Genomic DNA, 13,207 nt, shown 5'->3' with positions numbered 1-13,207 from the left:
CCTCCTCTGTCACTCCTACTTCTAACAGAGTGGTCACCCCAACACAACCACACACCCACTCTCCTTACATCTCTACCCCAAGGCCAACAGGCTCCTCTCCATCATCGACACACGGCCTTGCCACGGGCACAGTGCTCTCACCCTCCACACCGCCGTGGGCCACGGCCACAAGAGGGACCACCCAAGCCCCTCACTCTGCCGGCACAGCCAAGACCACCACCTCCCTGCTGTCACACCCATCCGCACCCACCCACTCTGGGACCACATCCCCTCCACGCACCTCCATGTTCCCCAAGACCACCGGTGGAGGCACCGTTAGCCCGGGGACACACACTGTCACGGCCACACCCAGCGGCCCACACACTCCCCTCACTTCTCACTCCGCCCCCACTGGTTCCGTGGCCTCCACCTCCCACATTACAGGTCCGCCATCAGGGATATCATTACGCACCACCACCATCTTCCCGACCCCATCTCCATCCAACACCACTCAATCCACCCAGGTCCCCAGCTCAGCCACCTCCTCTGTCACTCCTACTTCTAACAGAGTGGTCACCCCAACACAACCACACACCCACTCTGCTTACATCTCTACCGCAAGGCCAACAGGCTCCTCTCCATCATCGACACACGGCCTTGCCACGGGCACAGTGCTCTCACCCTCCACACCGCCGTGGGCCACGGCCACAAGAGGGACCACCCAAACCCCTCACCCTGCCGGCACAGCCAAGACCACCACCTCCCTGCTGTCACACCCATCCCCACCTGCCCTCTCTGGGACCACATCCCCTCCAAGCACCACCATGTTCCCCAAGACCACCGGTGGAGGCACCGGGAGCCCGGGGACACACACAGCCATGGCCTCGGCCACACCCAACTGGCCACACACTCCTTTCACCTCTCACTCTGCTCCCATGAGTTCAGTCTCCACCACTTCACAGTCCACTTCTCTCACCACTCAAGTTCCCATGCCCAGCCTCATGTCATCCACGCTGGGGGTGACATCCATCCGAAGTTCTCCAGCCACGAACCTCACTACCAAGCATCCTGGTACCACTGGACTGCTTACCACGGTCTTCCTGGCCAGCTCCATCACTGCGCACAGAAGCTCCTCCTCCCCTACTCCGTGGTCCTCCACCTCCTCTCTCCTCACCTCCGGGCCCAGCTACTCCAGTAAGTGATGTCTCCACAGTCTCTCCGATGACCCTGGTGCTCCGCATCCTCCTAACCTCACCTCTCTACTGGGAAGCACTCTGGGACACTCTCACCGAACCCCCGCCCCTTTCTTGATCCCTGACATTGCTGATGGCCACTTGGTCTTCTTCGTCCCCTCCCTTCTTTGTCCACCCCCCTCTTACTCACATCGCCCAGCTTACTGCTGTGTGGCAGGTGGCAGCTTTCCTTCCTGCCCCAGAAGCCTTCCCCTCTTCTGGGCGGTGCACCAAGCTGGAGCCAGCTTAGCTTCTGACAGGGTGTATGCTCTGGGGGTCTCAAGCTGTGCCTTGGGGAGTTCTGGGTCCCATGTCCCCCACCAGCTTCCCCATACCTCTGCTCTGCCCTGTCCTATGCCTCATGTTCCCCCACCCTTGGGACCTGTTCTTAGCCCTCCTTGACAAGGTGTCAGCTCCTCTATTCCTCCTCCTCAGCATCCCCCTCCCTGCTCCCCAGCATCCCCCTCCCTCTCCCAGCATCCCCCTCCCTCTCCCAGCATCCCCCTTCCTCCTCCCCAGCATCCCCCTCCCTCTCCCAGCATCCCCCTCCCTCTCCCAGCATCCCCCTCCCTCTCCCAGCATCCCCCTTCCTCCTCCCCAGCATCCCCCTCCCTCTCCCAGCATCCCCCTCCCTCTCCCAGCATCCCCCTCCCTCTCCCAGCATCCCCCTCCCTCTCCCAGCATCCCCCTCCCTCTCCCAGCATCCCCATCCCTCCTCCCAGCATCCCCCTCCCTCTCCCAGCATCCCCCTCCCTCTCCCAGCATCCCCCTTCCTCTCCCAGCATCCCCATCCCTCCTCCCAGCATCCCCCTCCCTCTCCCAGCATCCCCCTCCCTCTCCCAGCATCCCCATCCCTCCTCCCCAGCATCCCCATCCCTCCTCCCCAGCATCCCCATCCCTTCTCCCCAGCATCCCCATCCCTCCTCCCCAGCATCCCCATCCCTCCTCCCCAGCATCCCCATCCCTCCTCCCCAGCATCCCCCTCCCTCTCCCAGCATCCCCCTCCCTCTCCCAGCATCCCCCTCCCTGCTCCCCAGCATCCCCCTCCCTCTCCCAGCATCCCCCTCCCTCTCCCAGCATCCCCATCCCTCCTCCCAGCATCCCCATCCCTCTCCCAGCATCCCCCTCCCTCTCCCAGCATCCCCCTCCCTCTCCCAGCATCCCCCTTCCTCCTCCCCAGCATCCCCCTCCCTCTCCCAGCATCCCCATCCCTCCTCCCCAGCATCCCCCTCCCTCTCCCAGCATCCTCCTCCCTCTCCCAGCATCCCCCTCCCTCTCCCAGCATCCCCCTTCCTCCTCCCCAGCATCCCCCTCCCTCTCCCAGCATCCCCATCCCTCCTCCCCAGAATCCCCCTCCCTCTCCCAGCATCCCCCTCCCTCTCCCAGCATCCCCCTCCCTCTCCCAGCATCCCCCTCCCTCTCCCAGCATCCCCCTCCCTCTCCCAGCATCCCCCTCCCTCTCCCAGCATCCCCCTCCCTCTCCCAGCATCCCCCTTCCTCTCCCAGCATCCCCCTCCCTCCTCCCCAGCATCCCCCTCCCTCTCCCAGCATCCCCCTCCCTCTCCCAGCATCCCCCTCCCTCCTCCCCAGCATCCCCCTCCCTCTCCCAGCATCCCCCTCCCTCTCCCAGCATCCCCCTCCTCCCCAGCATCCCCCTTCCTCCTCCCCAGCATCCCCCTCCCTCTCCCAGCATCCCCATCCCTCTCCCAGCATCCCCCTTCCTCCTCCCCAGCATCCCCCTCCCTCTCCCAGCATCCCCCTCCCTCTCCCAGCATCCCCCTCCCTCTCCCAGCATCCCCCTTCCTCCTCCCCAGCATCCCCCTCCCTCTCCCAGCATCCCCCTCCCTCTCCCAGCATCCCCCTTCCTCCTCCCCAGCATCCCCCTCCCTCTCCCAGCATCCCCCTCCCTCTCCCAGCATCCCCCTCCCTCTCCCAGCATCCCCCTTCCTCCTCCCCAGCATCCCCCTCCCTCTCCCAGCATCCCCCTCCCTCTCCCAGCATCCCCCTCCCTCTCCCAGCATCCCCCTCCCTCTCCCAGCATCCCCCTCCCTCTCCCAGCATCCCCATCCCTCCTCCCCAGCATCCCCCTCCCTCTCCCAGCATCCCCCTCCCTCTCCCAGCATCCCCCTCCTCCCCAGCATCCCCCTTCCTCCTCCCCAGCATCCCCCTCCCTCTCCCAGCATCCCCCTTCCTCCTCCCCAGCATCCCCCTCCCTCTCCCAGCATCCCCATCCCTCTCCCAGCATCCCCCTTCCTCCTCCCCAGCATCCCCCTCCCTCTCCCAGCATCCCCCTCCCTCTCCCAGCATCCCCCTCCCTCTCCCAGCATCCCCCTCCTCCCCAGCATCCCCCTTCCTCCCCAGCATCCCCCTCCCTCTCCCAGCATCCCCCTCCCTCTCCCAGCATCCCCCTTCCTCCTCCCCAGCATCCCCCTCCCTCTCCCAGCATCCCCCTCCCTCTCCCAGCATCCCCCTCCCTCTCCCAGCATCCCCCTCCCTCTCCCAGCATCCCCCTCCCTCTCCCAGCATCCCCCTCCCTCTCCCAGCATCCCCCTCCCTCTCCCAGCATCCCCCTCCCTCTCCCAGCATCCCCCTCCCTCCTCCCCAGCATCCCCATCCCTCCTCCCCAGCATCCCCCTCCCTCTCCCAGCATCCCCCTCCCTCTCCCAGCATCCCCCTCCCTCTCCCAGCATCCCCCTCCCTCTCCCAGCATCCCCCTTCCTCCTCCCCAGCATCCCCCTCCCTCTCCCAGCATCCCCCTTCCTCCTCCCAGCATCCCCCTCCCTCTCCCAGCATCCCCCTCCCTCTCCCAGCATCCCCCTCCTCCCCAGCATCCTCCTCCGTCCTCTCCAGGAACCTCTCCTGACAAACCCACAAGAGGAACCACCCAAGTCCCTCCCTCTGTCAGCACGTGGCTGGAATGAGCACTTGGCCTTCCCTAGTGACCCCTTCCCCCTGCCGTCCTGGCCTTTCTTTGAGGAGACGTCTGCTCAGCAGCCTTCTGCTGCTGTCACTTGCGGAGCTCAGAGGAGGTTCGGGCTGGCCTAGGTGCAAAGCTCATGGTCCACTCAGGGACCACAGACCCTGCAGGAAGCTCCCATATGGTGACCCTGATGTCCTCTCCTCGTCCCTCCCGCAGGTTCAGAGCCCAGCAAACCAGACACACCTATGCCCACAGGTAGGTATCAGCTGGGGAGGGGGGGGGGGCTGAGGAGCAGCGTGGGATTCTGCCTCATCCCGAAACAGCCCTGGACCTTGGGGGAGACCAGCAGGCTTTATTCCCGGGGTGAGGACTGAGATCCGTGGGGCTCGGACAAGGAGAGACAGCACAGGTAGGGCCCAGGGAAGTGCCGCCCGGCCCCCGGGGCCCAGTCTCCACACCTCCTGGCTCCTGGGGCATCACTCCCGCCCACACAGAGGGCTGAGGGGCCTAGGCCCAGAGCCCGCGGCCTGCCAGAGCCGCCTCCGGAGGACAGGACAGAGCAGAGATGCGGCACAGGCACTGGCTCTGGGCCACGCCTCACTGCCTGCACTTCCAGAGGTCTGCCGGGTGCGGGAGCAGGAGGAGGAGGTCACTTACCAGGGGTGCACAGCCAACGTGACAGTGACCCGCTGCGAGGGAGTGTGCGCCTCCTCGGCCAGGTGAGCTGTCAGCGGCGTCGCCAGCCATTGTGGGCTCCGAGCTTGGAGCCGCCTCACCCACCAGAGGCTCCCGGGGGTGGCCGCAGGTCCAGCGGGATCTCCCGCTCCATCTTGACCACTCTGGCAGCTGACCCCGCCCCCCCCAACAGCGACAGCAGGGAAGGTCAACCACAGAGGCCCGCCCCGAGGCCCCTGCCTTGTCCGCCCTTGTCTGGAGCGGTTGGGGAGGAATGGGGATCCTTTCCCGAGGCCACAGGCTTGACCATGTACCCTCGGCCGATTCTTTAGGTTCAACGCGTACACCAAGGAAGTGAACACCCTCTGCAGCTGCTGCCACCCCGTTGGCTACTACGAGAAGCAGCTGGTACTGCCGTGTCCAGACCCCGGAGCACCGGGCAAGCAGCTGGTACTCACACTGCAGGTGTTCAAACGCTGCATATGTGGCCTCTGGCGCTGCAGAGACCTGGGGCCAGCCCTCCTGGCGAGAGAATGAAGCACCGCTCCCAACCCCACCCCCACCCCACCCCAGCGCCTTTCTGGGCATGGCCTCAGAGCCAAGGGCCTACTGGGCAGGGGTCCCACAGACCCTGGCCCACCCCACACAAGCCTTTCAGAACACACCCACCAGTCGTCCACGCTGCCTCCCAGCCTTGGAAGGCAGCTGCCCGGCCCTGCCCAACCAGACCCGGGCCCGAGGAAGGGCACCGATGAGCAGGGAAGAGGCAGCAAGGAAAGGCTGAGCGGTCAGAAGGGAAATGAGGGTACCAGCCTGCCCACCAACTCCGCTCACCTGGGGAGAGGGTCCCAGCGTGGTGCTTGGAAAACCCCCGTGAACAGAGGACGAATAAACCGGCCCAGGTCAGGCACAGGCCCGAGCTCTGCTTGTCGTCTCCATGCCCACCGGCGCCGTGAACCCCAGCCCCCTGTCCCACGAGGCCCGGCGGCATCGGCCAGGACCCGGCCCGCAGGCCCTTCACCTTCCTTGGGCCCCCCTCCAGGGTCCCTCCCTCACTCAGGACTCTCTTGGGGAGCCTCCCCGCTGTGGGATCCCGCTCCCAGTCTGTGGTGGGTCTCCCTCCCGGGAGCATTGGAGGCTCGTTCCCCAGGAGGAACCCTTAGACCCGTGGCCTCCAGGCGGCAGACTACCCGACACGTCCTGCCCAGAGGAGAGCCAAGCTGGACGAGGGCCCAGCAGGAGGACCCAGAGGCTCGCCATACACCGAGCCACGTGCAGAGCGAAGGCACATCGCCTCGGGCAGCCACACTCCGGAGCAGCGGTCGCCAACTGGTGGTCCGTGAGGTCCCGAAGTCTGGCACCCGCTCCCCTGGAGGACGGCCCACCGGCAGGCGCCTGGCCGCGTCCCGGGGTCAGTGGCCAGCGCGGCCTCCAAGACGGGCCCCCCGCTGCACGCGGGGCTTTCCCTCCACCTTCCGTCCCTGTCCCGTCCCTCCTGGGACCACACACGTTCCTGTCATGGTCCTGGTGCTGCCTGTCCCCTGGAAGGAGTGTACTTCATGGTGGCTCACTCCTATGGCACTCAGCCTAGACGTAGCTCCAGGGCGGGCGCAGACAGACACAGGAGAAGCCCGTGGGCGGGCGGGCGGGCGGGCCACACGGCAGTGCCAGTGGTTAACCCTACAAACTAAGAGGCCACTCAGGTCCCTCCGAGGCCCCCTGGACACAGGCGCACGCGGAGGTGCTGGTGACTCGGGTGTCTGTGGGTCACCGAGCACACACGCAGGGGCTACACTGACGAAGGGTGTGGGAACCTGGTGGGGTGCCTGCAGTGTGGCTGCCCCAGACTCAGAGGGCGCCTCCGTGCCTCTGCCTCCCCGGGGCCCACACCACGGCACAGGCGCCTCTCGGGGTGCCCAGTGCCTGCTGGGAAACCAACGAAGCCCTGGCTCCTCCTAGGCCCTCAGGTGCCACCTGCCAGGCTGAGCTGCCGCCCTCTGCACACCAGCCCCACACAGAACAGAGGCCCAGCTGGCTGAGTTCCTGGGTGGCCAGCTCAGGATGCAGACATGCAGGGTGGCGGCCAGGACAGGGTGACCATCACCAGGGCCGAGTGCTGAGTGGCGCGTGGTGACCCCCTCCTGTGCCCATGCCAGACAAGGTTTGCAGCACTGGCTGCAACTATGACCCAGGGACAATGGCACTGAAGGCCTAAGGGTACCAAAAGGGAAGAGACCGGCTTGCCTTCTAGAATGTTCTCGGCTGGTCACATTTAACCCTCCAATCACAGATGAGTGAGGTCACCTCTAGAGCCCCCTCATGCCTGCCCCCGCGCAGCCAGTGGGTGCTGCAGACCCCGTTGGGAGGCCGTGCTGGAAGGAAGCCGAGCCCAGCAGGATACACGTGGGAGGCAGAACAGGTCCCCTCGTCTAGACCGCGAACCCTGCCCGGGGAGAGCCACGCTCAGCGTGGCAGCCGGCGTGCTCTGGGCTCCGGCCCCAAGGCCCACGCACAGGGCCAAGCCACGCGGGGACCTCGTCACGCCCCTCCTGCCCTGGCGGCCCCCCGCAGGCGCGCGCCTGCTTAAGGCTGAGCCCCACGACGAACACTGCCGCCTGCCTGGGAGAAGCAGAGCGGGCAGCACAGCAGTGTGTTTTGATCAAGTTTCAGAAACTATCCATTTTCATTCAAACTTCTAGTTTCCCTTTAATTTGTCGGTTTAACCACAGAACTGTCCTGATTTCTATAAAAACGGATCCCAGGGCCGCCCTCCTGACCTGGCAGGCCGCCTGCGGTGCAGGCCCAGCCTCTCTCCTCACACTGCGCATGTCCCGTCCACCCTGAGGGACGAGGCAGGCCGGGCGGGCCTGCTGGCTGAGCAGACAGTGGCCGAGGCGAGGAGACGCGGGGCTAGAACTGCTCCGACAGCAGCGCGCACAGTCTCTGGGAGACGGTCTCCTTGCTCGTCCGCAGCGTGAGCCGGTACATCTGCAACAGAGAGGAGGTCAGGGCCGCCAGGGTCACGGCCCACGCACAGCCTGGGCAGCCGCCTCGCACTCCCCGCTCAGCCCTGGCCCTCCCAAGGCGCCCAGAGCTCTAGAGCCTCGGGCATATCACCCCGGGCCGCAGCCAAATGGAAGCCTGAGGTGGCAGGTGCCCGGGTGCCCAGGAGCCGCTGCTGGGGGCAATCTCAGCCCCCGGAGCAGGGGCAGCTGCTCATCACCTAGCCCCACTGGGCCTGTGAGCGCACTCCTCACTGCGTCCCGCCCGCCGGCTGCACACAGGCCTGCGCAGGGCACCCACAGCAGCTCTGCCCCACAGCCAGGGCTCCCAGCAGGAAGGACTGCCGCGCTGCCGCGAGGGGAGGCGGAGCTGGCGGCCTGGGCACGTGGAGCTTCCGGGGGATGGGAATGGCGTGTGCAGAATAGGGGTTCCCCTGGGCACCCAGATCTCCCTGTGGCCACCACACAATGAAGCAACGCAGTGTAGGCAGCTGTGTCCTCAGGAGGCCTCACCTGGGCCTGGAGGTTGGGCTCCAAGCGCAGCAAGCACCCGATCTGGGTGGTTCTGGTGTGGATGATCCCGGCTCCCACAAAATTGGCAGGGTTCGGGTCGACCTCTTCCAGGAGTGCGGAACCAAACCCGATAATCTGTGCAAAGGAAACGGGAGCGCTGGGACACTGCGGCTGCGGTCAAACACAGGGCCGCCCCGGGAGCGCCGCGAACAAGGCCGTCACCTTGGCTTTGGTGATTTCTGTGTCCATCGGGTGCTTTGCCTTGAAAATGTTCTGCACCTCCTGCTGGGGACTGAGACACAAACCAGCGTCAGACTCTCCACTGAGGCCACAGGCCCAGCCACCCCGCCCTCCCCGCACGGGGGCCGGCTCACCTGCTCAGCTGCTTCCAGCGCTGAAAGAAATCCTGGGAGGCCATTTCTGTGGGCTGGAAAAACTTGTTGAGTGTGATGGGCAGCTTGACGGACACATTCTGAAAGGTTCCGCCGTACCTGTGAGCAGGAGAGTGCTGAGGAGAGCCCCGGGCGGCAGGGCTGCCACTCAGCGGCGGCCACGCCCTGCCTGCCCATCTCCAGGCTCAGAGGGCTGCGGTCCAAGGGGGGGACTCCCACCTCAGCGCCTCATCGGTCCACCCCGCTAGAGAGGCTGTCCTGTCCCCAGGGGCAGCGTGACGGGAGGGTGGCCGGTCTGGCCGTGCACTGTCACCGAGAGGACCGCGCGCCGCTCACGCCCGCTCCTGGGCACCTGTCCTTCAGTGGACACACTGCCCTGGCCGAGCGTTGCGGGTGACACCCCAAGGACGTCCACCCCTCACTTCCCCAACAGGCCATGCCCACCCTCCAAGTCAGCTGGAATTGTTTCGGGTTTGTCCTCTTTTCATGAAAACGTGCCCATTTCCCTCATTCTACAAAGCATATGATCTTCAGTTCTCTGTGTATTTGATGTTTGGAAATATGCTTTTCCATGCCCACGGGTGTAACTCAGCGGTTAAGTGTCGACCCAGGAACCAAGAGGTCACTGGTTCAATTCCTGTTGAGGGCAAATGACCTGCGGGCCCGCCCCAGGTGACACGCCAGCAGGCACCGCGGGTCTGGACTCGCTCTCCCCCACCTCCACCCTCGGTAGCTGGTGTTGCAGCTGAGCAAGGACGAATGGCTGCATGCAGGCCAGCCCGTCCCCGACCTGGGCTCTCACCTGAACTGGATGTTGAGGACTGGCGCCTCGGTGAAGTCCGACACACACTCGATGTTGACAACCTGCTGCACCTGCGCACCCCCATCCACTGTCGGGTCCACGGGCTTGGTCTGCAGGCTCAGGTGTGTGCGTGTCAAGGCCATTTCAACAAGGGAAGTGGGTCCGAGCCAAGCCAGCCTGCACTCCCCGGGCCCAGGTAGCCCAGCGGCAAGAGACCTTCTAAAGGGGCTCAGAAGACTGGTGCTCACACCACTGACCTGAGACGAAACCTTCAGTAGAGGGGGCCCTACGTGCGAGTACTTTTAATGCCTATGCGGAAACACTCAGCCCGAACAGGCTACATTTAAAATGCACTGGTCTCGAGATAAAAGTGGGCAGGTAGCGCTCCCCTCTGGCCAAGTTGGGCCTTGCTCACCACCACTATGTGGCCAGCCCACCTGGGAGGGAGAACGGTGGACGCTAAGGTGATGCCATACTAGCCGGAAGAGCTCCCACATCACTGCTTTTCTGGGGGCACAAGCCTCCGTCTCAACAGACACCAGCTCACCCAGCGAGTGGGGCCCGCTGTGTCCGGCGGCAGCAGCCCTGGACACCCGCCGAGAAGGACACCAGAGCTCAGGGGGACTACCCATGCCACAGGAGAGAGAAACAAGTGGGACAGGGGCTCCATGGAGCCAGAGGCCAGAAGACGCTGCCTGTGCGGTGGGAGCAGCACCTGAGACGAGGGCAGCACCTGGGAATGGCTGGCTCCTCCGGCTGTTGAAAGCCTTGCTCGCCACCCTCCTCCACACGACTGGGCTGCGGGCAGGGCTGGGCAGGCAGAACCAAGGATATTGGCCTGAAGGTCGTCTGAGCAGATCAGCGTTGGAGTGAAGTTTAAGAACTGCGTGGAGGTCTTATTCCCATAAAATATGAACATGCGGCCTAGAAGGAAAGTCTGTCTCAAACACGTTTCACACAAACCCCGAGGAGTAACAGAAAGACCAAGAGCCCCACACCCCAAGTGCTGGGCCCCCCCACCCCCCCCCACCCCACCCCCCCCCCCCCACCGACAAACTGCGCTGCCGCCCCTGCAGGAACCCAGGTGCCACCCCAGCACGTGTCCTCACCGCGAGACTCACGGGGCGGACATTTAGGACGCTGCCCTTAGGACAGAGATCTTACACGAATCTCTGTATACATTTCAGACCATCTGAGTTCGGAACAGAAAGTGAGCTCCAAACCCCAAAAGACCAGCAGCTCAGCAGCGCTCCTCCACAACCTCAAAATCAACAGCCCGGCCGGCGGGGCTCAGTGGTTGAGCATTGATCTAATTCTCAGTGGTTGAGAATTGAACCAGGAGGGCAGGGTTCAATTCCCGGTCAGAGCACATGCACAGGGTTTCAGGCCCCATCCCCAGTGGGGGGAGTGCAGGAGGCAACTGATCCATGATTCTCCCTCATCCTTGATGTTTCTCTTTCTCTCCGTCTCCCTTCCTCCCTGTAATCAATAAAAATATACATATATTTGAAAATCAAAACCCAAACCCAGAGAAGCCCTGAGGCCACCTACGTCAAAGCAGAATGAAGGGCCATAGTCCGTGCTCCCTGCGTTGACAGGGTGAGCCCTCGCACCCCCAGGTCCTTCCTTTTCCTCCCACTCTCACCTGTTCTTAGCACCTTCACATCTGAGGGCTCGGCTCAGGCCTGAGCACAGTCACGCTGCGGTGCAGCCGTGACCGCCTCCAGAACTTGCCATCCTCCCAGACGGACACTTTGTCTCCGTTAAACACTCACTCCCGCCCCTCCCCGACCCGTCACCCACCATCTACTGCCTGTCTCTACGGACCTGACCCCTCTGAGTGGGTCCCACAGGGTCTGACCCCTGGTCTGGATTACTCAGCACGTCCTCACGGTCCGGCCCTATAGCAGGTGTCCCTCCCCTTTAAGGCAGAGTGACATTCCGTGTGCGGATGGACCACATGCTGTGTATCCATCCTCCTTCGGCGGACACTCGGGCTGCCTCCACGTTTTAGCTACTATGACTAAAGCTGCTGTTAGCATGGGCTTCAAGCATCTTTCCGAGACCCTGCTTTTAAATTTTTGGGGGGTGTACCCAAAAGTGGAATTGCTGGATTATGTGGTATTTGTTTAATTTGGTTTTCTCTTTTTTAATCCTCCTCAGAGATATGTTTACTGAATTTTAGAGAGTGAGGGTTAGAGAGAGAAAAACATTGATGGCTGCCTCCTGTGCACACCCACCTGGAGATCCAACCCGAAACCTGGGTAAGGTATGTGTCCTGGCCGGACTCAAACCACAGCCTGTGTGTGGTCGTACGGGACGATGCTCCAACAGCCGAGCACCTGGCTGGCGACTCTGTTAAGTTTTGGGTCCCTGCCCACGCCAGCACGGCCAGCCGGGCCTGAGACGGGGCCACTCTGACAGGCGGGAGCAGGGGGCTCCCAGCGGCTTAGACTGCATTCCTCCGGTGACTAGCACAGGATGTGGAGCATCTTCCCCTGTGCCTTCGACCCCCACACCTCCCTTAGACACATGTCTAGTCCCTGCCCGACCTTTAACGAGGCTGCCTGCCTGTCTGTTGAGCTGAAGCACCTACGTGTTCTCAACCTAAACCAGACATATGACTTGGAAATATTTCCTCCCATAATCTCGAAGAGAAGCTTTCATTAAGTAATCAAAACGCATACCTAAATTCTGCCGAAATTCAGATTTGAGTCCAATTTGCAGCAGCTGGTTTTCAAACAGCACCCCGTTATTTTTACAGACAAACCTGGGGAAGAGGACAGTGTGGGAGTCATGAGCACCCTCACCGAAAACACAAAGATGTGCTCTCAGAGGGTCCAGCGGGCACCAAGGCCAGAAGACCGAGGGACAGAGGGAGGGAAGCAGGCAGTAATCCGGGGACACGTGCAGAGCGCCCCCTTCCCCCAGTGAGAAGGAAGAGAGCAGATGGCAGGGACGCCGAAGCGGGAGTGAGCACAGGGCGGGGCCTCTGCCTCCCACTGCGCACAGGTCCCAGGCCCACTGAGGCTGGCCCACAGCTCCCCCGCCGCACAGCCAGCACCAGCCTCCATCCAGGGACAACTCTCAGCACCTGGGCCATGGGAACGGGAACACGCAGGCGGCCCCCTCCACAACATGGCCACCCCTCCCCCTCCCCGCTCCTCAGGCAGGGTGACTTCGCACTGCACAGGGGGCGGGTTTGCTCACCGCACGGTATCTACACTGCACAGAATTAGGGGGAGGTGAAATAGCGTGAGTGTTCATTTACTTGTGCTCATCCCAGCAGAGCTCAAGGGCTCTGGCCTCGTCCAACATAAACCACAATTACGCCGGGAGCTGGCGGTCACAGCAAGCCCACCCAGCTCCACCGGCCCTCGCCCCCTGTGAGGGCCCGGGCAGGAGGACCTCTGCCCGCTCTGCCCCACTGACCAGGCCCGGGTCAGGGGTCAGCAGCAGACAGGGTGTCTGTCTTCGGGAAGCAGGAGACCAACTACCTGGCAAAGTTGTCTTCGGAGCCAGGGGCGAGAGGCGCAACCGCAGAGGGCGAGTCAGAGAACACGTCCACGAGCAGCCCGCCGGAGGGAGGGGGGCCTGCGGGTGCAGGGGGCACGGCCCCCAGACCCAGGAGGTCTGCCGACGGGGAAGGCGTGGACTGGAAAACAGAAGGAGAGGGTCAGCGCAGAGCCCTC

At 63.6% G+C, this 13,207-nt stretch overlaps 1 protein-coding gene across 2 annotated transcripts in view; it reads right to left on the bottom strand.

Annotated features, from left to right (window-relative positions):
- Positions 1 to 7,486: 7,486 nt before the first annotated feature.
- AP2A2 (adaptor related protein complex 2 subunit alpha 2) overlaps positions 7,487 to 13,207 on the bottom strand; it is a 38,584-nt gene continuing 32,863 nt past the window's right edge. For both annotated transcript variants that reach the window (XM_084907021.1, XM_084907022.1), the window contains exons 15-22: positions 13,013 to 13,170; positions 12,203 to 12,285; positions 10,350 to 10,439; positions 9,516 to 9,639; positions 8,696 to 8,812; positions 8,544 to 8,613; positions 8,322 to 8,456; positions 7,487 to 7,794 (exon numbers count right to left, since the gene is read on the bottom strand). In XM_084907021.1, coding sequence (XP_084763147.1) covers positions 7,717 to 7,794; positions 8,322 to 8,456; positions 8,544 to 8,613; positions 8,696 to 8,812; positions 9,516 to 9,639; positions 10,350 to 10,439; positions 12,203 to 12,285; positions 13,013 to 13,170 — 855 coding nt within the window. In that variant the 3' untranslated portion in view covers positions 7,487 to 7,716. The remainder of the gene's footprint in view (positions 7,795 to 8,321; positions 8,457 to 8,543; positions 8,614 to 8,695; positions 8,813 to 9,515; positions 9,640 to 10,349; positions 10,440 to 12,202; positions 12,286 to 13,012; positions 13,171 to 13,207) is intronic.

The sequence above is a fragment of the Pipistrellus hanaki genome, assembly GCF_964339955.1.
Source record: "Pipistrellus hanaki genome assembly, contig: scaffold_39, whole genome shotgun sequence".
Taxonomy (NCBI): domain Eukaryota; kingdom Metazoa; phylum Chordata; class Mammalia; order Chiroptera; family Vespertilionidae; genus Pipistrellus; species Pipistrellus hanaki.
The sequence above is the reverse complement of the archived record's forward strand: the minus strand, read 5'-3'. Positions and strand labels throughout refer to the sequence as shown.